At 51.7% G+C, this 26,749-nt stretch overlaps 1 protein-coding gene across 1 annotated transcript in view; it reads left to right on the top strand.

Moving 5' to 3' along the window:
• LOC106594071 (anoctamin-1) overlaps positions 1-26,749 on the top strand; it is a 140,835-nt gene that overhangs the window by 37,928 nt on the left and 76,158 nt on the right. Inside the window, 3 exon segments of the mRNA XM_045713591.1 lie at positions 5,520-5,621; positions 6,235-6,303; positions 24,964-25,038. Of these exon segments, the coding sequence (XP_045569547.1) occupies positions 5,520-5,621; positions 6,235-6,303; positions 24,964-25,038 (246 nt within the window).

The following is a 26,749-nucleotide window of genomic DNA, read 5'->3' on the forward strand; positions in this document are numbered from 1 at the left end:
CACCTCACCATTACCACACCATTACCATACCACACCATCACCACACCATTACCGTAGAACGCCATTACATACCACATCATTACCATACCACACCATTACCATATCACACCATTACACACCACACCATTACCATACCAGACAATTACATACCACACCACAACATTACCATATCACACCATTACCACACCAGTACCATAGAACACCATTACATACCACACCATTATCACACCAATACCACACCCTTCACACCATTACCACACCATTACCAAACCACACCCTTACCACACCACACCATTCACACCACACCATTACCATACCACACCATTACCATACCACACCACTACCGTAGAACGCCATTACATACCACATCATTACCATGTCACACCATTACCATATCACACCATTACCACTCCATTACCACACCATCACCGTAGAACACCATTACATACCACACCATTACCACACCATTACCACACCATTACCACACCATCACCGTAGAACACCATTACATACCACACCATTACCATATAACACCGTTACCACACCATTACCATACCACACCATACCACACCACACCATTCACACCATTCACACCATTACCATATCACACCATTACCATACCACACCATTCACATCACACCATTACCATACCACACCATACCACACCACACCATTCACACCATTCACACCATTACCACACCACACCATTACATACCACACCATTACCATACCACACCACACCATTACCATATCACACCATTTCCATTACCATATAATACCATTACCATTTCACACCATTACCATATCACACCATTCCCATACCACACCATTACCATATCACACCATTACCTTACCACACCATTACTTTACCACATCATAGCCACACCATTACCACACCACACCATTACCATATCACACCACACCATTCACCCCACACCATTACCACGTCACACCATTACCGCACCATTACCATACCATACCACACCATTACCATACCACACCATTACCATATTACACCACACCATTACCATATCACACCATTAACATATCACATCATTACCATACCACACCATTACCATACCACACAACACCATTACCAAACCATTACCATATCACACCATTACCATATCACACCATACCATTACCATACCACACCACATCCCATCCCAACCCATCCCACCACATCCCACCTCAGTTACTATACTCCACTCCTTAATGGGCAGGTTACTCCACTCCTTAATGGGCAGGTTACTCCACTCCTTAATGGGCAGGTTACTATACTCCACTCCTTAACGGGCAGGTTACTCCACTCCTTAACGGGTAGGTTACTATACTCCACTCCTTAATGGGCAGGTTACTATACTCCACTCCTTAACGGGCAGGTTACTATACTACACTCCTTAATGGGCAGGTTACTATACTCCACTCCTTAATGGGCAGGTTACTCCACTCCTTAATGGACAGGTTACTATACTCCACTCCTTAACGGGCAGGTTACTATACTCCACTCCTTAATGGGCAGGTTACTATACTCCACTCCTTAATGGGCAGGTTACTATACTCCACTCCTTAATGGGCAGGTTACTCCACTCCTTAATGGGCAGGTTACTATACTCCACTCCTTAATGGGCAGGTTACTCCACTCCTTAATGGGGAGGTTACTCCACTCCTTAATGGGCAGGTTACTATACTCCACTCCTTAATGGGCAGGTTACTATACTCCACTCCTTAATGGGCAGGTTACTATACTCCACTCCTTAATGGGCAGGTTACTCCACTCCTTAATTAATGGGCAGGTTACTCCACTCCTTAATTAATGGGCAGGTTACTCCACTCCTTAATGGGCAGGTTACTATACTCCACTCCTTAATGGGCAGGTTACTATACTCCTTAATGGGCAGGTTACTATACTCCTTAATGGGCAGGTTACTCCACTCCTTAATGGGCAGGTTACTATACTCCACTCCTTAATGGGCAGGTTACTATACTCCTTAATGGGCAGGTTACTATACTCCACTCCTTAATGGGCAGGTTACTATACTCCACTCCTTAATGGGCAGGTTACAATACTCCACTCCTTAATGGGCAGGTTACTATACTCCACTCCTTAATGGGCAGGTTACTCCACTCCTTAATGGGCAGGTTACTATACTCCACTCCTTAATGGGCAGGTTACTATACTCCACTCCTTAATGGGCAGGTTACTATACTCCACTCCTTAATGGGCAGGTTACTATACTCCACTCCTTAATGGGCAGGTTACTATACTCCACTATTTAATGGGCAGGTTACTATACTCCACTCCTTAATGGACAGGTTACTCCACTCCTTAATGGGCAGGTTACTATACTCCACTCCTTAATGGGCAGGTTACTATACTCCACTCCTTAATGGGCAGGTTACTATACTCCACTCCTTAATGGGCAGGTTACTATACTCCACTCCTTAACGGGCAGGTTACTATACTCCACTCCTTAACGGACAGGTTACTATACTCCACTCCTTAATGGGCAGGTTACTATACTCCACTCCTTAATGGGCAGGTTACTATACTCCACTCCTTAATGGGCAGGTTACTATACTCCACTCCTTAACGGGCAGGTTACTCCACTCCTTAATGGACAGGTTACTATACTCCACTCCTTAACGGGCAGGTTACTATACTCCACTCCTTAATGGGCAGGTTACTATACTCCACTCCTTAATGGGCAGGTTACTATACTCCACTCCTTAATGGACAGGTTACTATACTCCACTCCTTAATGGGCAGGTTACTATACTCCACTCCTTAATGGGCAGGTTACTATACTCCACTCCTCAATGGGCAGGTTACTATACTCCACTCCTTAACGGGCAGGTTACTCCACTCCTTAATGGGCAGGTTACTCCACTCCTTAATGGGCAGGTTACTCCACTCCTTAATGGGCAGGTTACTATACTCCACTCCTTAACGGGCAGGTTACTATACTCCACTCCTTAATGGGCAGGTTACTATACTCCACTCCTTAATGGGCAGGTTACTATACTCCACTCCTTAATGGGCAGGTTACTCCACTCCTTAATGGGCAGGTTACTATACTCCACTCCTTAATGGGCAGGTTACTATACTCCACTCCTTAATGGGCAGGTTACTATACTCCACTCCTTAATGGGCAGGTTACTATACTCCACTCCTTAATGGGCAGGTTACTATACTCCACTCCTTAATGGGCAGGTTACTATACTCCACTCCTTAATGGGCAGGTTACTATACTCCACTCCTTAATGGGCAGGTTACTATACTCCACTCCTCAATGGGCAGGTTACTATACTCCACTCCTTAATGGGCAGGTTACTCCACTCCTTAATGGGCAGGTTACTCCACTCCTTAATGGGCAGGTTACTCCACTCCTTAATGGGCAGGTTACTATACTCCACTCCTTAATGGGCAGGTTACTATACTCCACTCCTTAATGGGCAGGTTACTATACTCCACTCCTTAATGGGCAGGTTACTATACTCCACTCCTTAATGGGCAGGTTACTCCACTCCTTAATGGGCAGGTTACTATACTCCACTCCTTAATGGGCAGGTTACTCCACTCCTTAATGGGCAGGTTACTATACTCCACTCCTTAATGGGCAGGTTACTATACTCCACTCCTTAATGGGCAGGTTACTATACTCCACTCCTTAATAGGCAGGTTACTATACTCCACTCCTTAATGGACAGGTTACTCCACTCCTTAATGGGCAGGTTACTATACTCCACTCCTTAATGGGCAGGTTACTATACTCCACTCCTTAATGGGCAGGTTACTATACTCCACTCCTTAATGGGCAGGTTACTATACTCCACTCCTTAATGGGCAGGTTACTATACTCCACTCCTTAATGGGCAGGTTACTATACTCCACTCCTTAACGGGCAGGTTACTCCACTCCTTAATGGGCAGGTTACTCCACTCCTTAATGGGCAGGTTACTCCACTCCTTAATGGGCAGGTTACTATACTCCACTCCTTAACGGGCAGGTTACTATACTCCACTCCTTAATGGGCAGGTTACTATACTCCACTCCTTAATGGGCAGGTTACTATACTCCACTCCTTAATGGGCAGGTTACTATACTCCACTCCTTAATGGGCAGGTTACTCCACTCCTTAATGGGCAGGTTACTCCACTCCTTAATGGGCAGGTTACTATACTCCACTCCTTAATGGGCAGGTTACTATACTCCACTCCTTAATGGGCAGGTTACTATACTCCACTCCTTAATGGGCAGGTTACTATACTCCACTCCTTAATGGGCAGGTTACTATACTCCACTCCTTAATGGGCAGGTTACTATACTCCACTCCTTAATGGGCAGGTTACTCCACTCCTTAATGGGCAGGTTACTATACTCCACTCCTTAATGGACAGGTTACTCCACTCCTTAATGGGCATGTTACTATACTCCACTCCTTAACGGGCAGGTTACTCCACTCCTTAATGGGCATGTTACTCCACTCCTTAATGGGCAGGTTACTCCACTCCTTAATGGGCAGGTTACTATACTCCACTCCTTAATGGGCAGGTTACTCCACTCCTTAATGGGCATGTTACTATACTCCACTCCTTAATGGGCAGGTTACTCCACTCCTTAATGGGCATGTTACTATACTCCACTCCTTAATGGGCAGGTTACTCCACTCCTTAATGGACAGGTTACTATACTCCACTCCTTAATGGACAGGTTACTATACTCCACTCCTTAACGGTCAGGTTACTATACTCCACTCCTTAACGGGCAGGTTACTCCACTCCTTAATGGGCAGGTTACTATACTCCACTCCTTAATGGGCAGGTTACTCCACTCCTTAATGGGCAGGTTACTATACTCCACTCCTTAATGGGCAGGTTACTCCACTCCTTAACGGGCAGGTTACTATACTCCACTCCTTAATGGGCAGGTTACTCCACTCCTTAACGGGCAGGTTACTATACTCCTTAACGTGCAGGTTACTCCACTCCTTAATGGGCATGTTACTATACTCCACTCCTTAATGGGCAGGTTACTCCACTCCTTAATGGACAGGTTACTATACTCCACTCCTTAATGGACAGGTTACTATACTCCACTCCTTAACGGGCAGGTTACTATACTCCACTCCTTAACGGGCAGGTTACTCCACTCCTTAATGGGCAGGTTACTATACTCCACTCCTTAATGGGCAGGTTACTCCACTCCTTAATGGGCAGGTTACTATACTCCACTCCTTAACGGGCAGGTTACTATACTCCACTCCTTAACGGGCAGGTTACTCCACTCCTTAATGGGCAGGTTACTATACTCCACTCCTTAATGGGCAGGTTACTCCACTCCTTAATGGGCAGGTTACTATACTCCACTCCTTAATGGGCAGGTTACTCCACTCCTTAACGGGCAGGTTACTATACTCCTTAACGTGCAGGTTACTCCACTCCAGCTGACCCCAGTCCAGGTCCTCATCACTGACCCTGAGCATCAGAATGAATGAGCTGATCTCTCTTCTCCCCAGGACCACCCGAGGCCCAAGTATGAAACCGTCCTGCTCCAGAAGAGACAGATGATGAGGAACAAGGAGAAGAAGAATGACAAGAAGAAGAAGAGGAAGATAGAGGTGGGGATATCTTTAGCTCCTCTCAGGATTTAAAACCCCTCACCAGGTGTTTGATCTGTTGCTAATGTGCAAATACCATCTTTCTACCGGTAGAAAGCCCAGGGGGACTGAGATGAGATGGGGGGGGGCTACGGTAGAAAGCCCAGGGGGACTGAGATGAGATGGGGGGGGGCTACGGTAGAAAGCCCAGGGGGACTGAGATGAGATGGGGGGGGGCTACGGTAGAAAGCCCAGGGGGACTGAGTTGAGATGGGGGGGCTACGGTAGAAAGCCCAGGGGGACTGAGATGAGATGGGGGGGCTGATGAGATGGGGGGGGCTACGGTAGAAAGCCCAGGGGGACTGAGATGAGATGGGGGGGCTACGGTAGAAAGCCCAGGGGGACTGAGATGAGATGGGGGGGCTCGGTAGAAAGCCCAGGGGACTGAGTTGAGATGGGGGGGGTTGGTTGGAGGGTGGGAAGGCGTGTGTGTTGGCTGGAGGGATATGGTTGGACGGTGGGAAGGCGTGTGTGTTGGCTGGAGGGATATGATTGGACGGTGGGAAGGCGTGTGTGTGTTGGCTGTGTGTCCTGTGTTCAGCCATGCTCTGTGTTGCAGCCTGTGCAGCGGGAGGAGGACGTGGCGGCAGGGAAAGACAGGTGGAGACAGAGGTTACTGTCTGCTATGAACACTGGGACATCGGTAACACTCCTCTTCTCCTCCTGCTCCTCTTCTTCTCCTCTGCCAGCTTCTCTTCATCTTCCTTCTGCTCCTCCTTCTCCTTGTCCTCTCCCTCCTCCTCTTGCTTCTAAACAGACAGACAGGCAGACTCTCAGGAACTCTCTATGTAGCGAGCAGTTAGCGAGCGGCAGTTAGCGATGAGAGCAGCAGTTAGCGATGAGAGCAGCAGTTAGGTTAGCGAGCAGCAGTTAGGTTAGCGAGCAGCAGCACTTCAGAATATCAGACAGTTTTAGCTCTCCTGTCCCAGATTCTTCTGTCCTCCGTTTATCATGTCCCAGTAGTTAGTTGGATGATAGAGAGGAGAGGCTGTGTGGCTGAGGAGAGGCTGTGTGGCTGAGGGGAGGCTGTGTGGCTGAGGGGAGGCTGTGTGGCTGAGGGGAGGCTGTGTGGCTGAGGGGAGGCTGTGTGGCTGAGGGGAGGCTGTGTGGCTGAGGGGAGGCTGTGTGGCTGAGGGGAGGCTGTGTGGCTGAGGGGAGGCTGTGTGGCTGAGGAGAGGCTGTGTGGCTGAGGCGAGGCTGAGGCGAGGCTGTGTGGCTGAGGAGAGGCTGAGGCGAGGCTGTGTGGCTGAGGAGAGGCTGAGGCGAGGCTGTGTGGCTGAGGAGAGGCTGAGGCGAGGCTGTGTGGCCGTGGAGAGGCTGTGTGGCCGAGGAGAGGCTGTGTGGCCGAGGAGAGGCTGTGTGGCCGAGGAGAGGCTGTGTGGCTGAGGAGAGGCTGTGTGGCTGTGTGGCTGAGAGGCTGTGTGGCCGAGGAGAGGCTGTGTGGCCGAGGAGAGGCTGTGTGGCCGAGGAGAGGCTGTGTGGCCGAGGAGAGGCTGAGTGGCGGTGTGGCTGAGAGGCTGTGTGGCTGAGGAGAGGCTGTGTGGCTGAGGAGAGGCTGTGTGGCTGAGGAGAGGCTGTGTGGCTGAGGAGAGGCTGTGTGGCTGAGGAGAGGCTGTGTGGCTGAGGAGAGGCTGTGTGGCTGAGGAGAGACTGTGTGGCTGTGTGGCTGAGAGGCTGTGTGGCTGTGTGGCTGAGAGGCTGTGTGGCTGTGTGGCTGAGGAGAGGCTGTGTGGCTGAGGAGCGGCTGAGGAGAGGCTGTGTGGCTGAGGAGAGGCTGAGGAGAGGCTGTGTGGCTGAGGAGAGGCTGTGTGGCTGAGGAGAGGCTGTGTGGCTGAGGAGAGGCTGTGTGGCTGAGAGGCTGTGAGACTGTGTGGCTGTGTGGCTGAGAGGCTGTGTGGCTGTGTGGCTGAGGGGCTGTGTGGCTGAGGGGCTGTGTGGCTGAGAGGCTGTGGGGCTGAGGAGAGACTGTGTGGCTGAGAGGCTGTGTGGCTGAGAGGCTGTGGGGCTGAGGAGAGACTGTGTGGCTGAGAGGCTGTGTGGCTGTGTGGCTGAGAGGCTGTGTGGCTGAGGAGAGGCTGTGTGGCTGAGGAGAGGCTGTGTGGCTGAGAGGCTGTGTGGCTGAGAGGCTGTGTGGCTGAGAGGCTGTGTGGCTGAGAGGCTGTGTGGCTGAGAGGCTGTGTGGCTGAGGGGCTGTGTGGCTGAGAGGCTGAGAGGCTGTGTGGCTGAGAGGCTGTGTGGCTGAGGGGCTGTGTGGCTGAGGGGCTGTGTGGCTGAGAGGCTGAGAGGCTGTGTGGCTGAGAGGCTGTGTGGCTGAGCTGTGGCTGGAGTTTACAGACTGAAACAGAAACATGAATTGACTAACTCTCTATATGTCCTGGAGAGGATAACTGCCGTGTTTTATTGGCTCCTAACCAGCCGTGCTGTTCTGTTTTGTTTTGACACTTTGTTTGTAACTTATTTTGTCCGTAATGTTTCTGCCACCGTCTCTTATGACTGAAAAGAGCTTCTGGATATCAGAACAGCGATTACTCACCTCGAACCGGACAAAGAATTGATCTTTAATGAGTCGGACGGGAATGATATACTCCAAACACCCAAACAGGCCAACATCCGACGTCATTCGCTGGAGAAACAAACAGAGATTTCGCGGAAGGAGATCGCCTTGTGAGGATCAGGCGACGAGTGGCTAATCTGCCTTTGCCATCCGTACTGTTAGCCAACGTTCAACCCAAAATCAGTTTTGCCTCATATCTACCAGCGTGTTAAATGTGCAACCAGAGGGAAAAAACCTCTAGACCACCTGTACTCCACACAGAGACTCGTACAAAGCTCTCCCTCGCCCACCACTTGGCAAATCTGACCATAATTCTATCCTCCTGCTTCCTGCCTACAAGCAAAAACTAAATCAGGAAGCACCAGTGACTCGGTCTATAAAAAAGTGGTCAGATGAAGCAGATGCTAAGCTACAGGACTGTTTTGCTATCACAGACTGGAACATGTTCTGGGATTCTTCAGATGGCATTGAGGAGTACACCTCATCGGTCACTGGCTTCATCAATAAGCATCGAGGACGTCGTCCCCACAGTGATTCTAAACTACAGGACATTCTTCAGATGGCATTGAGGACTTCACCGCTTCAGTCACTGGCTTCATCAACAGGGAAAGGTGGAATACCTAGTCAGGTGGACAACTGAATGCATTCAACTGACTTTTTTTTTAGGTGTTTTCTTGAAACTGCATTGATGGTTATTAAGGGCTTGTTAGTAAGCATTTCACTGTAAGGTTGTATTCTGCACATGTGACAAATAACATTTGACTTGACTACAGACTGAAACGGGAACATGGCTTCACTAACTGAATACAGACTGAAACATGGCTTCACTAAATGACTACAGACTGAAACATGGCTTCACTAACTGAATACAGACTGAAACGGGAACATGGCTTCACTAACTGACTACAGACTGAAACGGAAACATGGCTTCACTAACTGAATACAGACTGAAACGGGAACATGGCTTCACTAACTGACTACAGACTGAAACATGGCTTCACTAAATGACTACAGACTGAAACATGGCTTCACTAACTGAATACAGACTGAAACGGGAACATGGCTTCACTAACTGACTACAGACTGAAACGGAAACATGGCTTCACTAACTGAATACAGACTGAAACGGGAACATGGCTTCACTAACTGACTACAGACTGAAACGGAAACATGGCTTCACTAACTGACTACAGACTGAAACGGAAACATGGCTTCACTAACTGACTACAGACTGAAACGGAAACATGGCTTCACTAACTGACTACAGACTGAAATGGGAACATGGCTTCACTAACTGACTACAGACTGAAACATGGCTTCACTAACTGACTACAGACTGAAACGGGAACATGGCTTCACTAACTGACTACAGACTGAAACGGGAACATGGCTTCACTAACTGACTACAGACTGAAACGGGAACATGGCTTCACTAACTGACTACAGACTGAAACGGGAACATGGCTTCACTAACTGACTACAGACTGAAACAGGAACATGGCTTCACTAACTGACTACAGACTGAAACGGGAACATGGCTTCACTAACTGACTACAGACTGAAACGGGAACATGGCTTCACTAACTGACTACAGACTGAAACGGGAACATGGCTTCACTAACTGACTACAGACTGAAACGGGAACATGGCTTCACTAACTGACTACAGACTGAAACGGGAACATGGCTTCACTAACTGACTACAGACTGAAACGGGAACATGGCTTCACTAACTGACTACAGACTGAAACGGGAACATGGCTTCCCTAACTGACTACAGACTGAAATGGGAACATGGCTTCACTAACTGACTACAGACTGAAACAGAAACATGGCTTCACTAACTGACTACAGACTGAAACATGGCTTCACTAACTGACTACAGACTGAAACGGGAACATGGCTTCACTAACTGACTACAGACTGAAACGGGAACATGGCTTCACTAACTGACTACAGACTGAAACAGAAACATGGCTTCACTAACTGACTACAGACTGAAACGGGAACATGGCTTCACTAACTGACTACAGACTGAAACGGAAACATGGCTTCACTAACTGACTACAGACTGAAAGGGAAACATGGCTTCACTAACTGACTACAGACTGAAACGGAAACATGGCTTCACTAACTGACTACAGACTGAAATGGGAACATGGCTTCACTAACTGACTACAGACTGAAATGGGAACATGGCTTCACTAACTGACTACAGACTGAAACATGGCTTCACTAACTGACTACAGACTGAAACGGGAACATGGCTTCACTAACTGACTACAGACTGAAACGGGAACATGGCTTCACTAACTGACTACAGACTGAAACAGAAACATGGCTTCACTAACTGACTACAGACTGAAACATGGCTTCACTAACTGACTACAGACTGAAACGGGAACATGGCTTCACTAACTGACTACAGACTGAAACGGGAACATGGCTTCACTAACTGACTACAGACTGAAACAGAAACATGGCTTCACTAACTGACTACAGACTGAAACGGGAACATGGCTTCACTAACTGACTACAGACTGAAACAGAAACATGGCTTCACTAACTGACTACAGACTGAAACGGAAACATGGCTTCACTAACTGACTACAGACTGAAACGGAAACATGGCTTCACTAACTGACTACAGACTGAAACGGGAACATGGCTTCACTAACTGACTACAGACTGAAACGGAAACATGGCTTCACTAACTGACTACAGACTGAAACGGAAACATGGCTTCACTAACTGACTACAGACTGAAACGGAAACATGGCTTGACTAACTGACTACAGACTGAAACAGAAACATGGCTTGACTGTTTTTCAGTCTCTCGGTCCCCAGCTTTGATGCACCTGTACTGACCTCGCCTTCTGGATGATAGTGGGGTGAACAGGAAGTGGCTCGGGTGGTTGTTGTCCTTGATCTTTTTGGCCTTCCTGTGACATCGGGTGGTGTAGGTGTCCTGGAGGGCAGGTAGTTTTCCCCCGGTGATGCGTTGTGCAGACCGCACTACCCTCTGGAGAGCCTTGCAGTTGAAGGCGGTGCAGTTGCCGTACCAGGCGGTGATACAGCCCGACAGGATGCTCTCGGTTGTGCATCTGTAAAAGTTTGTGGGTTTTAAGTGCCAAGCCAAATTTCTTCAGCCTCTTGTCTGTGTGGGTGGACCATTTCAGTTTGTCAGTGACGTGTACGCCAAGGAACTTTCCACCTTCTCCGCTACTGTCCCATCGATGTGGATGGGGGGGTGCTCCCTCTGCTCTTTCCTGAAGTCCACGATCATCTCCTTTTGTTTTGTTGACGTTGAGTGAGAGGTTATTTTCCTGGCACCACACTCCCAGAGCCCTCACCTCCTCCCTGGAGGCTGTCTCGTCTCCCACGGCCCTCACCTCCTCCCTGGAGGCTGTCTCGTCTCCCAGGGTCCTCACCTCCTCCCTGGAGGCTGTCTCGTCTCCGAGGGCCCTCACCTCCTCCCTGGAGGCTGTCTCGTCTCCGAGGGCCCTCACCTCCTCCCTGTAGGCTGTCTCGTCTCCCAGGGCCCTCACCTCCTCCCTGTAGGCTGTCTCGTCTCCCAGGGCCCTCACCTCCTCCCTGGAGGCTGTCTCGTCTCCCAGGGCCCTCACCTCCTCCCTGGAGGCTGTCTCGTCTCCCAGGGTCCTCACCTCCTCCCTGTAGGCTGTCTCGTCTCCCAGGGCCCTCACCTCCTCCCTGGAGGCTGTCTCGTCTTCCCAGGGCCCTCACCTCCTCCCTGGAGGCCGTCTCGTCTCCCAGGGCCCTCACCTCCTCCCCTGGAGGCTGTCTCGTCTCCCACGGCCCTCACCTCCTCCCCTGGAGGCTGTCTCGTCTCCCACGGCCCTCACCTCCTACCTGGAGGCTGTCTCGTCTCCCAGAGCCCTCACCTCCTCCCTGGAGGCTGTCTCGTCTCCCAGAGCCCTCACCTCCTCCCTGGAGGCTGTCTCGTCTCCCAGGGCCCTCACCTCCTCCCTGGAGGCTGTCTCGTCTCCCAGGGCCCTCACCTCCTCCCTGGAGGCTGTCTCGTCTCCCAGGGCCCTCACCTCCTCCCTGGAGGCTGTCTCGTCTCCCACGGCCCTCACCTCCTCCCTGGAGGCTGTCTCGTCTCCCAGGGCCCTCACCTCCTCCCTGGAGGCTGTCTCGTCTCCCACGGCCCTCACCTCCTCCCTGTAGGCTGCCTCGTCTCCCAGGGCCCTCACCTCCTCCCTGGAGGCTGTCTCGTCTCCCACGGCCCTCACCTCCTCCCTGTAGGCTGCCTCGTCTCCGAGGGCCCTCACCTCCTCCCTGGAGGCTGTCTCGTCTCCCACGGCCCTCACCTCCTCCCTGGAGGCTGTCTCGTCTCCCACGGCCCTCACCTCCTCCCTGGAGGCTGTCTCGTCTCCCAGGGCCCTCACCTCCTCCCTGGAGGCTGTCTCGTCTCCCAGGGCCCTCACCTCCTCCCTGGAGGCTGTCTCGTCTCCCACGGCCCTCACCTCCTCTCTGGAGGCTGTCTCGTCTCCCACGGCCCTCACCTCCTCCCTGGAGGCCGTCTCGTCTCCCACGGCCCTCACCTTCTCCCTGTAGGCCGTCTCGTCATTGTTGGTAATCAAGCCTAACTACTGTTGTGTCGTCTGCAAACTTGATGATTGAGTTGGAGGCGTGCATGGCCACGCAGTCATGGGTGAACAGGGAGCACAGGAGAGGGCTGAGCATGCACCCTTGTGGGGCCCCTGTATTGAGGATCAGCGAAGTGGAGCTGCTGTTTCCTGCCTTCACCTCCTGGGGGCCGGCCCGTCAGGAAGTCCAGGACCCAGTTGCACAGGGCGCAATGATGAGCTTGGAGGGTACTAGGGTGTTGAATGCTGAGCTATTGTCAATTAACAGCATTCTTACATAGGTATTCCTCTTGACCAGATGGGATAGGGCAGTGTGCGTTGCGATGGCGATTGCATCGTCTGTGGATCTATTGGGGTGGTATGCAAACTGAACTGGGTCTAGGGTGTCAGGTAAGGTAGAGGTGGTATGATCCTTGACTAGTCTCTCAAAGCACTTCATGATGACAGATTTGTCATTTAGTTCAGTTACCTTTTGCTTTCTTGGGTACAGGAACAATGGTGGCCATCTTGAAGCATGTGGGGATAGCAGACTGGGATAGGGAGAGATTGAATATGTCCGTAAACACACCAGCCAGCTGGTCTGTGCATGCTCTGAGGACGCGGCTAGGGATGCCGTCTGGGCCTGCAGCCTTGCGAGGGTTAACACATCTAAATGTCTTACTCACGTCGGCCACGGAGGAGGAGAGCCCACAGTCCTTGGTAGCGTGCCGCGTCGGTGGCACTGTATTATCCTCAAAGCGAGAGAAGAAGGTGTTCAGCTTGTCCGGATGCAAGATGTTTGTGTCCACGACTTGGCTGGTTTTCCATTTGCTATCCCTGATTGTCTGTAGACACCCTGGCACATACGTTTCGTGTCTGAGCTGTTGAATTGCGACTCTCCACTTTGTCTCTATACTGACGTTTTACCTGTTTGATTGCCTTGCGGAGGGAGTAAACACACTGTTTGTATTCGGCCATATTCCCTGTCCCCTTGCCATGGTTAAATGCAGTGGTTTGCGCTTTCAATTTTGTGCGAATGCCGCCATGTATCCACGGTTTCTGGTTAGGCTAGGGTTTAATAGTCACAGTGGGAACAACATTGCCGATAAACTTCCTGATCAACTCGTATAATCAGTAAATCCCCAGTATAATCGAATACAGACTGAAACATGGCTAACTGACTAGAAAGGACAGTAAATGAGCAATACTGTGGCCTGGTTGAACACAGCGGATTCTATCCCAGCTTAACCCAGCCTCCCGACCTTAACCCGGCCTCCCGACCTTAACCCGGCCTCCCGGCCTTAACCCGGCCTCCCGACCTTAACCCGGCCTCCCGACTTTAACCCGGCCTCCCGACCTTAACCCGGCCTCCCGACTTTAACCCGGCCTCCCGGCCTTAACCCGGCCTCCCGACCTTAACCCGGGCCTCCCGGCCTTAACCCGTTCTCCCGACCTTAACCCGGCCTCCCGACCTTAACCCGGCCTCCCGACCTTAACCCGGCCTCCCGACCTTAACCCGGCCTCCCGACCTTAACCCGGCCTCCTGATCTTAACCCGACCTTAACCCGGCCTCCTGATCTTAACCCGACCTTAACCCGACCTTAACCCGACCTCCTGACCTAAACCCGGCCTCCCGACCTTAACCCGGCCTCCCGACCTTAACCCGGCCTCCTGACCTTAACCCGGCCTCCTGACCTTAACCCGGCCTCCCGACCTTAACCCGGCCTCCTGATCTTAACCCGACCTTAACCCGGCCTCCTGATCTTAACCCGACCTTAACCCGACCTCCTGACCTAAACCCGGCCTCCCGACCTTAACCCCGCCTCCTGACCTTAACCCGGCCTCCCGACCCTAACCCGGCCTCCCGTCCTTAACCAGACCTCCCGTCCTTAACCAGACCTCCCGTCCTTAACCAGACCTCCCGACCTTAACCCGGCCTCCCGACCTTAACCCGGCCTCCTGACCTTAACCCGACCTTAACCCGGCCTCCTGACCCTAACCCGGCCTCCTGACCCTAACCCGGCCTCCCGACCTTAACCCGGCCTCCCGACCTTAACCCGACCTTAACCCGGCCTCCCGACCTTAACCCGACCTTAACCCGGCCTCCTACCCTTAACCCAACCTCCCGACCTTAACCCGGCCTCCTGACCTTAACCCAACCTCCCGACCTTAACCCGACCTTAACCCGGCCTCCCGACCTTAACCCGGCGTCCCGACCTTAACCCGGCGTCCCGACCTTAACCCGACCTCCCGACCTTAACCCGGCCTCCCGACCTTAACCCGGCCTCCCGACCTTAACCCGGCCTCCTGACCTTAACCCGACCTTAACCCGGCCTCCTGACCTTAACCCGACCTTATCCCGGCTTCCCGGCCTTAACCCGGCCTCCTGACCTTAACCCGGCCTCCCGAACTTAACCCGGCCTCCCGACCTTAACCCGACATTAATCCGGCCTCCCGACCTTAACCAGGCCTCCCGACCCTAACCCGGCCTCCCGACCGTAACCCGGCCTCCCGACCTTAACCCGGCCTCCCGACCTCCCGACCCTAACCCGGCCTCCCGACCTTAACCCGGCCTCCTGACCTTAACCCGGCCTCCCGACCTTAACCCGGCCTCCCGGCCTCCCGACCTTAACCCGTCCTCCCGACCCTAACCCGGCCTCCCGACCCTAACCCGGCCAACCGGCCTTAACGATACACCTATAGGACTTCCTCTTCCGCCTGATGTTGCTCTGACTAGATGGCAGAACATCGTCACTAGGTGCCTTGTGGGACACGGAATCTGTTACTTCCTGCTCTGGATACAAAGGGGTGTGTGTGTGTGTGTGTGTGTGTGTGTGTGTGTGTGTGTGTGTGTGTGTGTGTGAGGTGACATATGGCCCAGAGGAAATCCCATGACAGTAATTTCCCAAAGGGCTTAGCGGCCTGCAGGGAGGGGGTGTGTGTGTGATGCAGTCTGACAGGGATGTGGTATGACAGGAGAGAGTCCTGACCTTATTGTGTGTGTGTGTGTGTGTGTGTGTGTGTGTGTGTGTGTGTGTGTGTGTGTGTGTGTGTGTGTGTGTGTGTGTGTGTGTGTGTGTGTGTGTGTGTGTGTGTGTGTGTGTGTGTGTGTGTGTGTGTGTGTGTGTGTGTGTGTGTGTGTGTGTGTCTCTCTCTCTTTGGGTTCATTTCCGTTCAAGACCACATGGTTTCCACCCTCAGCAAGGGGGCTACAAACCGGATGCATCCAGTTGTCAGGGGAAACGGAACAGAGAGCCTGTGGATGTTCTGGTTGTCAGGGGAAACGGAACAGAGTGCCTGTGGATGTTCTGGTTGTCAGGGGAACTGGAACAGAGAGCCTGTGGATGTTCTGGTTGTCAGGGGAACAGAGAGCCTGTGGATGTTCTGGTTTTCAGGGGAAATGGAACAGAGAGCCTGTGGATGTTCTGGTTGTCAGGGGAACAGAGAGCCTGTGGATGTTCTGGTTGTCTGGGGAACTGGAACAGAGAGCCTGTGGATGTTCTGGTTGTCAGGGGAACTGGAACAGAGAGCCTGTGGATGTTCTGGTTGTCAGGGGAACTGGAACAGAGAGCCTGTGGATGTTCTGGTTGTCAGGGGAACTGGAACAGAGAGCCTGTGGATGTTCTGGTTGTCAGGGGAACTGGAACAGAGAGGCTGTGGATGTTCTGGTTGTCAGGGGAACTGGAACAGAGAGCCTGTGGATGTTCTGGTTGTCAGGGGAACAGAGAGCCTGTGGATGTTCTGGTTGTCAGGGGAACAGAGAGCCTGTGGATGTTCTGGTTGTCAGGGGAAACGGAACAGAGAGCCTGTGGATGTTCTGGTTGTCAGGGGAAACGGAACAGAGTGCCTGTGGATGTTCTGGTTGTCAGGGGAACTGGAACAGAGAGCCTGTGGATGTTCTGGTTGTCAGGGGAACAGAGAGCCTGTGGATGTTCTGGTTTTCAGGGGAAATGGAACAGAGAGCCTGTGGATGTTCTGGTTGTCAGGGGAACAGAGAGCCTGTGGATGTTCTGGTTGTCAGGGGAACTGGAACAGAGAGCCTGTGGATGTTCTGGTTGTCAGGGGAACTGGAACAGAGAGCCTGTGGATGTTCTGGTTGTCAGGGGAACTGGAACAGAGAGCCTGTGGATGTTCTGGTTGTCAGGGGAACTGGAACAGAGAGGCTGTGGATGTTCTGGTTGTCAGGGGAACTGGAACAGAGAGCCTGTGGATGTTCTGGTTGTCAGGGGAACTGGAACAGAGAGCCTGTGGATGTTCTGGTTGTCAGGGGAACTGGAACAGAGAGGCTGTGGATGTTCTGGTTGTCAGGGGAACTGGAACAGAGAGCCTGTGGATGTTCTGGTTGTCAGGGGAACAGAGAGCCTGTGGATGTTCTGGTTGTCAGGGGAACAGAGAGCCTGTGGATGTTCTGGTTGTCAGGGGAACTGGAACAGAGAGCCTGTGGATGTTCTGGTTGTCAGGGGAAATGGAACAGAGAGCCTGTGGATGTTCTGGTTGTCAGGGGAACTGGAACAGAGAGCCTGGGGATGTTCTGGTTGTCAGGGGAACTGAAACAGAGAGCCTGTGGATGTGTTCTGGTTGTCAGGGGAACTGGAACAGAGAGCCTGTGGATGTTCTGGTTGTCAGGGGAACTGGAACAGAGAGCCTGTGGATGTTCTGGTTGTCAGGGGAAATGGAACAGAGAGCCTGTGGATGTTCTGGTTGTCAGGGGAACTGGAACAGAGAGCCTGGGGATGTTCTGGTTGTCAGGGGAACTGAAACAGAGAGCCTGTGGATGTTCTGGTTGTGACGCAACTTCCTCTTTTGGACGTTAACAAGCAGACACTCCAGCTTAACTCCTCCTCCACATTTACAGGATTGGTTGAACAGTGCAGAACATTTACTGGATTGGTTGAACAGTGCAGAAAGTTTACTGGATTGGTTGAACAGTGCAGAACATTTACTGGATTGGTTGAACAGTGCAGAACATTTACTGGATTGGTTGAACAGTGCAGAACATTTACTGGATTGGTTGAGCAGTGCAGAAGAGAACCACCCAGGCAGGACCAGATTGAAAGGCCGGCTACATCAGGTTATATGGACACCACCCAGACAGGACCAGATTGAAAGGCCGGCTACATCAGGTTATATGGACACCACCCAGACAGGACCAGATTGAAAGGCCGGCTACATCAGGTTATATGGACACCACCCAGACAGGACCAGATTGAAAGGCCGGCTACATCAGGTTATATGGACACCACCCAGACAGGACCAGATTGAAAGGCCGGCTACATCAGGTTATATGGACACCACCCAGACAGGACCAGATTGAAAGGCCTGCTACATCAGGTTATATGGACACCACCCAGACAGGACCAGATTGAAAGGCCTGCTACATCAGGTTATATGGACACCACCCAGACAGGACCAGATTGAAAGGCCGGCTACATCAGGTTATATGGACACCACCCAGGCAGGACCAGATTGAAAGGCCGGCTACATCAGGTTATATGGACACCACCCAGACAGGACCAGATTGAAAGGCCGGCTACATCAGGTTATATGGACACCACCCAGACAGGACCAGATTGAAAGGCCTGCTACATCAGGTTATATGGACACCACCCTGACAGGACCAGATTGAAAGGCCGGCTACATCAGGTTATATGGACACCACCCAGACAGGACCAGATTGAAAGGCCTGCTACATCAGGTTATATGGACACCACCCAGACAGGACCAGATTGAAAGGCCTGCTACATCAGGTTATATGGACACCACCCAGACAGGACCAGATTGAAAGGTCGGCTACATCAGGTTATATGGACACCACCCAGACAGGACCAGATTGAAAGGCCTGCTACATTAGGTTATATGGACACCACCCAGACAGGACCAGATTGAAAGGCCGGCTACATCAGGTTATATGAACACCACCCAGACAGGACCAGATTGAAAGGCCGGCTACATCAGGTTATATGGACACCACCCAGACAGGACCAGATTGAAAGGCCGGCTACATCAGGTTATATGGACACCACCCAGACAGGACCAGATTGAAAGGCCGGCTACATCAGGTTATATGGACACCACCCAGACAGGACCAGATTGAAAGGCCTGCTACATCAGGTTATATGGACACCACCCAGACAGGACCAGATTGAAAGGCCGGCTACATCAGGTTATATGGACACCACCCAGACAGGACCAGATTGAAAGGCCGGCTACATCAGGTTATATGGACACCACCCAGACAGGACCAGATTGAAAGGCCGGCTACATCAGGTTATATGGACACCAGCCAGACAGGACCAGATTGAAAGGCCGGCTACATCAGGTTATATGGACACCACCCAGACAGGACCAGATTGAAAGGCCGGCTACATCAGGTTATATGGACACCACCCAGACAGGACCAGATTGAAAGGCCGGCTACATCAGGTTATATGGACACCACCCAGACAGGACCAGATTGAAAGGCCGGCTACATCAGGTTATATGGACACCACCCAGACAGGACCAGATTGAAAGGCCGGCTACATCAGGTTATATGGACACCACCCAGACAGGACCAGATTGAAAGGCCTGCTACATTAGGTTATATGGACACCACCCAGGCAGGACCAGATTGAAAGGCCTGCTACATCAGGTTATATGGACACCACCCAGACAGGACCAGATTGAAAGGCCGGCTACATCAGGTTATATGGACACCACCCAGGCAGGACCAGATTGAAAGGCCGGCTACATCAGGTTATATGGACACCACCCAGGCAGGACCAGATTGAAAGGTCGGCTACATCAGGTTATATGGACACCACCCAGACAGGACCAGATTGAAAGGCCTGCTACATTAGGTTATATGGACACCACCCAGACAGGACCAGATTGAAAGGCCGGCTACATCAGGTTATATGAACACCACCCAGACAGGACCAGATTGAAAGGCCGGCTACATCAGGTTATATGGACACCACCCAGACAGGACCAGATTGAAAGGCCGGCTACATCAGGTTATATGGACACCACCCAGACAGGACCAGATTGAAAGGCCGGCTACATCAGGTTATATGGACACCACCCAGACAGGACCAGATTGAAAGGCCTGCTACATCAGGTTATATGGACACCACCCAGACAGGACCAGATTGAAAGGCCGGCTACATCAGGTTATATGGACACCACCCAGACAGGACCAGATTGAAAGGCCGGCTACATCAGGTTATATGGACACCACCCAGACAGGACCAGATTGAAAGGCCGGCTACATCAGGTTATATGGACACCAGCCAGACAGGACCAGATTGAAAGGCCGGCTACATCAGGTTATATGGACACCACCCAGACAGGACCAGATTGAAAGGCCGGCTACATCAGGTTATATGGACACCACCCAGACAGGACCAGATTGAAAGGCCGGCTACATCAGGTTATATGGACACCACCCAGACAGGACCAGATTGAAAGGCCGGCTACATCAGGTTATATGGACACCACCCAGACAGGACCAGATTGAAAGGCCGGCTACATCAGGTTATATGGACACCACCCAGACAGGACCAGATTGAAAGGCCTGCTACATTAGGTTATATGGACACCACCCAGGCAGGACCAGATTGAAAGGCCTGCTACATCAGGTTATATGGACACCACCCAGACAGGACCAGATTGAAAGGCCGGCTACATCAGGTTATATGGACACCACCCAGGCAGGACCAGATTGAAAGGCCGGCTACATCAGGTTATATGGACACCACCCAGGCAGGACCAGATTGAAAGGTCGGCTACATCAGGTTATATGGACACCACCCAGACAGGACCAGATTGAAAGGCCTGCTACATCAGGTTATATGGACACCACCCAGACAGGACCAGATTGAAAGGCCGGCTACATCAGGTTATATGGACACCACCCAGACAGGACCAGATTGAAAGGCCGGCTACATCAGGTTATATGGACACCACCCAGACAGGACCAGATTGAAAGGCCGGCTACATCAGGTTATATGGACACCACCCAGACAGGACCAGATTGAAAGGCCGGCTACATCAGGTTATATGAACACCACCCAGGCAGGACCAGATTGAAAGGCCGGCTACATCAGGTTATATGAACACCACCCAGACAGGACCAGATTGAAAGGCCGGCTACATCAGGTTATATGGACACCACCCAGACAGGACCAGATTGAAAGGCCGGCTACATCAGGTTATATGGACACCACCCAGACAGGACCAGATTGAAAGGCCGGCTACATCAGGTTATATGGACACCACCCAGACAGGACCAGATTGAAAGGCCGGCTACATCAGGTTATATGGACACCACCCAGACAGGACCAGATTGAAAGGCCGGCTACATCAGGTTATATGGACACCACCCAGACAGGACCAGATTGAAAGGCCGGCTACATCAGGTTATATGGACACCACCCAGACAGGACCAGATTGAAAGGCCGGCTACATTAGGTTATATGGACACCACCCAGACAGGACCAGATTGAAAGGCCGGCTACATTAGGTTATATGGACACCACCCAGACAGGACCAGATTGAAAGGCCGGCTACATCAGGTTATATGGACACTGATCTCCTGTGTTACTGCTGTTATTTTACTAGTGTCAAGGGGAGAGGTGGGGGGGAGAGGAGAGGTGGGGGGGAGGTGGGGGAGGAGAGGAGAGGTGAGGGGAGGTGGGGGGAGAGAGAGGAGAGGAGAGGTGGGGGGAGGTGGGGGGAGGGGAGGAGAGGAGAGGGGGAGGAGGGGGAGGAGAGGAGAGGTGGGGGGAGGAGAGGGAGGAGAGGAGAGGTGGAGGGCGAGGGGACTAGAGGTGGGGGGAGGGGGAGGAGAGGTGGGGGGGGAGGGGAGGAGAGGTGGGGGAGGGGAGGGGAGAGGTGGGGGGTCGAGGGGGAGGGGACGAGAGGAGAGGTGGGGGGGTCGAGGGGGAGGGGACGAGAGGAGAGGTGGGGGGAGGAGAGGTGGGGGAGGAGAGGGGAGAGGAGGGGGAGGAGAGGTGGGGGGTGGGGGGAGGAGGGGTGGGGAGGGGAGAGGTGGGGGGAGGAGACCAGGTGGAGGGAGAGGAGGGGGAGGTACTGTGTGTTGTGTGGGTGCTGTGTGGGTGCTGTGTGGGTGCTAGGTGGTGCTGTGTGGGTGCTAGGTGCTGTGTGGGTGCTGTGTGGGTGCTGTGTGGGTGCTAGGTGCTGTGTGGGTGCTGTGTGGGTGCTGTGTGGGTGCTGTGTGGGTGCTAGGTGCTGTGTGGGTGCTGTGTGGGTGCTAGGTGCTGTGTGGGTGCTAGGTGGTGCTGTGTGGGTGCTGTGTGGGTGCTGTGTGGGTGCTGTGTGGGTGCTGTGTGGGTGCTGTGTGGGTGCTAGGTGCTGTGTGGGTGCTAGGTGGCGCTGTTGTCCTCCTTATGATCTCCCAACCTGCTGTATCACTGGGAGATCTAGTTACTGTCTGTGTGTGTTTCAACTTGTAAAGTCACAAGTACTGGATTTCTGCCAGCTCTAAACCCAACAATGCAGTAATCACTGTCAATGGTTAGGGTGAGAGGTCAAACAGCAGTCCTGTCTCAGAGGGACATACAGCAGTCCTGTCTCAGAGGAACATACAGCAGTCCTGTCTCAGTAGAACATACAGCAGTCCTGTCTCAGAGGTCAAACAGCAGTCCTGTCTCAGAGGGACATACAGCAGTCCTGTCTCAGAGGAACATACAGCAGTCCTGTCTCAGAGGGACATACAGCAGTCCTGTCTCAGAGGGACATACAGCAGTCCTGTCTCAGAGGGACATACAGCAGTCCTGTCTCAGAGGGACATACAGCAGTCCTGTCTCAGAGGGACATACAGCAGTCCTGTCTCAGAGGGACATACAGCAGTCCTGTCTCAGAGGGACATACAGCAGTCCTGTCTCAGAGGAACATACAGCAGTCCTGTCTCAGAGGGACATACAGCAGTCCTGTCTCAGAGGGACATACAGCAGTCCTGTCTCAGAGGGACATACAGCAGTCCTGTCTCAGAGGGACATACAGCAGTCCTGTCTCAGAGGGACATACAGCAGTCCTGTCTCAGTAGAACATACAGCAGTCCTGTCTCAGAGGGACATACAGCAGTCCTGTCTCAGTAGAACATAGAGCAGTCCTGTCTCAGTAGAACATAGAGCAGTCCTGTCTCAGTAGAACATAGAGCAGTCCTGTCTCAGAGGGACATAGAGCAGTCCTGTCTCAGAGGGACATACAGCAGTCCTGTCTCAGAGGAACATACAGCAGTCCTGTCTCAGAGGAACATACAGCAGTCCTGTCTCAGAGGTCAAACAGCAGTCCTGTCTCAGAGGAACATACAGCAGTCCTGTCTCAGAGGGACATACAGCAGTCCTGTCTCAGAGGGACATACAGCAGTCCTGTCTCAGAGGGACATACAGCAGTCCTGTCTCAGTAGAACATACAGCAGTCCTGTCTCAGAGGGACATACAGCAGTCCTGTCTCAGAGGGACATACAGCAGTCCTGTCTCAGAGGGACATACAGCAGTCCTGTCTCAGAGGGACATACAGCAGTCCTGTCTCAGAGGGACATACAGCAGTCCTGTCTCAGTGGAACATACAGCAGTCCTGTCTCAGAGGGACATACAGCAGTCCTGTCTCAGAGGAGCATACAGCAGTCCTGTCTCAGAGGAACATACAGCAGTCCTGTCTCAGAGGTCAAACAGCAGTCCTGTCTCAGTAGAACATACAGCAGTCCTGTCTCAGAGGGACATACAGCAGTCCTGTCTCAGAGGGACATACAGCAGTCCTGTCTCAGAGGGACATACAGCAGTCCTGTCTCAGTGGAACATACAGCAGTCCTGTCTCAGAGGGACATACAGCAGTCCTGTCTCAGAGGGACATACAGCAGTCCTGTCTCAGAGGGACATACAGCAGTCCTGTCTCAGAGGGACATACAGCAGTCCTGTCTCAGTAGAACATACAGCAGTCCTGTCTCAGAGGAACATACAGCAGTCCTGTCTCAGTGGAACATACAGCAGTCCTGTCTCAGTAGAACATACAGCAGTCCTGTCTCAGTGGAACATACAGCAGTCCTGTCTCAGTGGAACATACAGCAGTCCTGTCTCAGTGGGACATACAGCAGTCCTGTCTCAGAGGGACATACAGCAGTCCTGTCTCAGAGGGACATACAGCAGTCCTGTCTCAGAGGTCAAACAGCAGTCCTGTCTCAGAGGAACATACAGCAGTCCTGTCTCAGAGGGACATACAGCAGTCCTGTCTCAGAGGGACATACAGCAGTCCTGTCTCAGAGGGACATACAGCAGTCCTGTCTCAGAGGGACATACAGCAGTCCTGTCTCAGAGGAACATACAGCAGTCCTGTCTCAGAGGAACATACAGCAGTCCTGTCTCAGTAGAACATACAGCAGTCCTGTCTCAGTAGAACATACAGCAGTCCTGTCTCAGTAGAACATACAGCAGTCCTGTCTCAGAGGAACATAGAGCAGTCCTGTCTCAGAGGAACATACAGCAGTCCTGTCTCAGAGGAACATACAGCAGTCCTGTCTCAGAGGGACATACAGCAGTCCTGTCTCAGAGGGACATACAGCAGTCCTGTCTCAGTAGAACATAGAGCAGTCCTGTCTCAGAGGGACATACAGCAGTCCTGTCTCAGAGGAACATTAGTGGCCAAACAGCAGTCCTGTCTGGGTGGTCTTTGCTGATCTTTATTGGTGTCTACTGGTCTACCTTGTTCTCTACTGGTCTCTACTGGTCTCTTCTGGTCTCTACTGGTCTACTGGTCTCTACTGGTCTCTACTGGTCTCTTCTGGTCTCTACTGGTCTCTACTGGTCTCTACTGGTCTCTGCTGGTCTCTACTGGTCTCTTCTGGTCTCTACTGGTCTCTTCTGGTCTCTACTGGTCTCTTCTGGTCTCTTCTGCACTCTACTAGTCTCTACTGGTCTCTACTGGTCTCTTCTGGTCTCTACTGGACTCTACTGGTCTCTACTGGTCTCTTCTGGTCTCTACTGGTCTCTACTAGTCTCTACTAGTCTCTACTGGTCTCTACTGGTCTCTACGGGTCTCTACTGGTCTCTACTGGTCTCTCTGTTCTTTACTGGTCTACTAGTCTCTTCTGGTCTCTACTGGTCTCTAATGGTAATCTACATGTGCTTGTGCTCTTAATGTGTCTGTAACCTGTAACCCAGACAGGTGTGGAGAAGCTGACCTGGAGGGACCGTCTCCCTGGATACCTCATTAACATCTCCTCCATCCTCTTTATGGTGAGTGGGCTTTTAGTTTGGCCTGATGTTCTCTCTCTCTCTGTCTCTCTCTGTCTCTCTCTGTCTCTCTCTGTCTCTCTCCGTCTCTGTCTCTCTCTCTGTCTCTCTCTCTCTCTCTGTCTCTCTCTCTGTCTCTGTCTCTCTCTCTCTCTCTCTCTCTCTCTATATCTCTGTCTCTGTCTCTGTCTCTGTCTCTCTGTCTCTCTGTCTGTCTCTCTCTCTGTCTCTCTCTCTCTCTGTCTCTCTCTGTCTCTCTCTCTCTCTCTCTCTGTCTCTCTCTCTCTCTCGCACTGTCTCTCTCTCTCTCTCGCACTGTCTCTCTCTCTCTCTCTCTCTCTCTGTCTCTCTCTCTCTCTCTCTCTGTGTCTCTCTCTCTCTGTCTCTCTGTGTCTCTGTCTCTCTCTCTCTCTCTCTCTCTCTCTGTGTCTCTCTCTCTCTCTCTCTCTCTCTCTCTCTCTCTCTCTCTCTCTCTCTCTCTCTCTCTCTCTCTGTCTCTCTCTCTCTCTCTCTCTCTCTCTGTCTCTCTCTCTCTCTCTCTCTGCTCTCTCTCTCTCTCTCTCTCTGTCTCTCTCTCTCTCCCTGTGTCTCTCTCTCTCTCTCTCTCTCCTGTCTCTCTCTCTCTGTCTCTCTGCTCTCTCTCTCTCTCTCTCTCTGTCTCTCTCTCTCTCTCTCTCTCTCTCTCTCTCTCTCTCTCTCTCTCTCTCTCTCTCTCTCTGTCTCTCTCTGTCTCTCTCTCTCTCTCTCTCTCTCTCTCTCTATCTCTTTCTCTTTCTGTGTCTCCTCTGTCCCTCTCTGTCTCCGAGTGTCTCTCTCTCTCTGTCTCCGAGTGTCTCTCTCTCTCTGTCTCCGAGTCTCTCTCTCTCTCTCTCTCTCTCTCTCTCTCTCTCTCTTTCTCGCTCTCTCAAGGGCTTTATTGTCATGGGAAACATATGTTTACATTGTCAAAGCAAGTGAAGTAGATCATTTTTATTGTTTATTTCACTTTTTTATATTAATAGTAAACATCACACTCTCAGAAGTTCCAAAATAATAGACATTTCAAATGTCATAATGTCTATTTACAGTGTTGTAATGATGTGCAAATGGTTAAAGTACAAAAGGGAAAATAAATAAACATAAATATGGGTTGTATTTATAATGGTGTTTGTTCTTCACTGGTTGACCTTTTCTTGTGGCAACAGGTCACGTATCTTGCTGCTGTGATGACACACTGTGGTATTTCACCCAGTAGATATGGGAGATTATCAAAATTTGATTAGTTTTTTGTGGATCTGTGTAATCTGAGGGAAATATGTGTCTCTAATATGGTCATACATTTGGCAGGAGGTTAGGAAGTACAGCTCAGTTTCCACATCATTTTGTGGGCAGTGTTGCACATAGCCTGTCTTCTCTTGAGAGCCAGGTCTGCCTACGGCGGCCTTTCTCAATAGCAAGGCTATGCTCACTGAGTCTGTACATAGTCAAAGCTTTCCTTAAGTTTGGGTCAGTCACAGTGGTCAGGTATTCTGCCACTGTGTCCTCTCTGTTTAGGGACAAATAGCATTCTAGTTTGCTCTGTTTTTTTGTTAATTCTTTCCAATGTGTCAAGTAATTATCTTTTTGCTTCCTCATGATTTGTTTGGGTCTAATTGTGTTGCTGTCCTGGGGCTCTGTGGGGTCTGTTTGTGTTGCTGTCCTGGGGCTCTGTGGGGTCTGTTTGTGTTTGTGAACA

The sequence above is a fragment of the Salmo salar genome, unplaced genomic scaffold (genome assembly GCF_905237065.1).
Source record: "Salmo salar unplaced genomic scaffold, Ssal_v3.1, whole genome shotgun sequence".
Taxonomy (NCBI): Eukaryota; Metazoa; Chordata; class Actinopteri; order Salmoniformes; family Salmonidae; genus Salmo; species Salmo salar.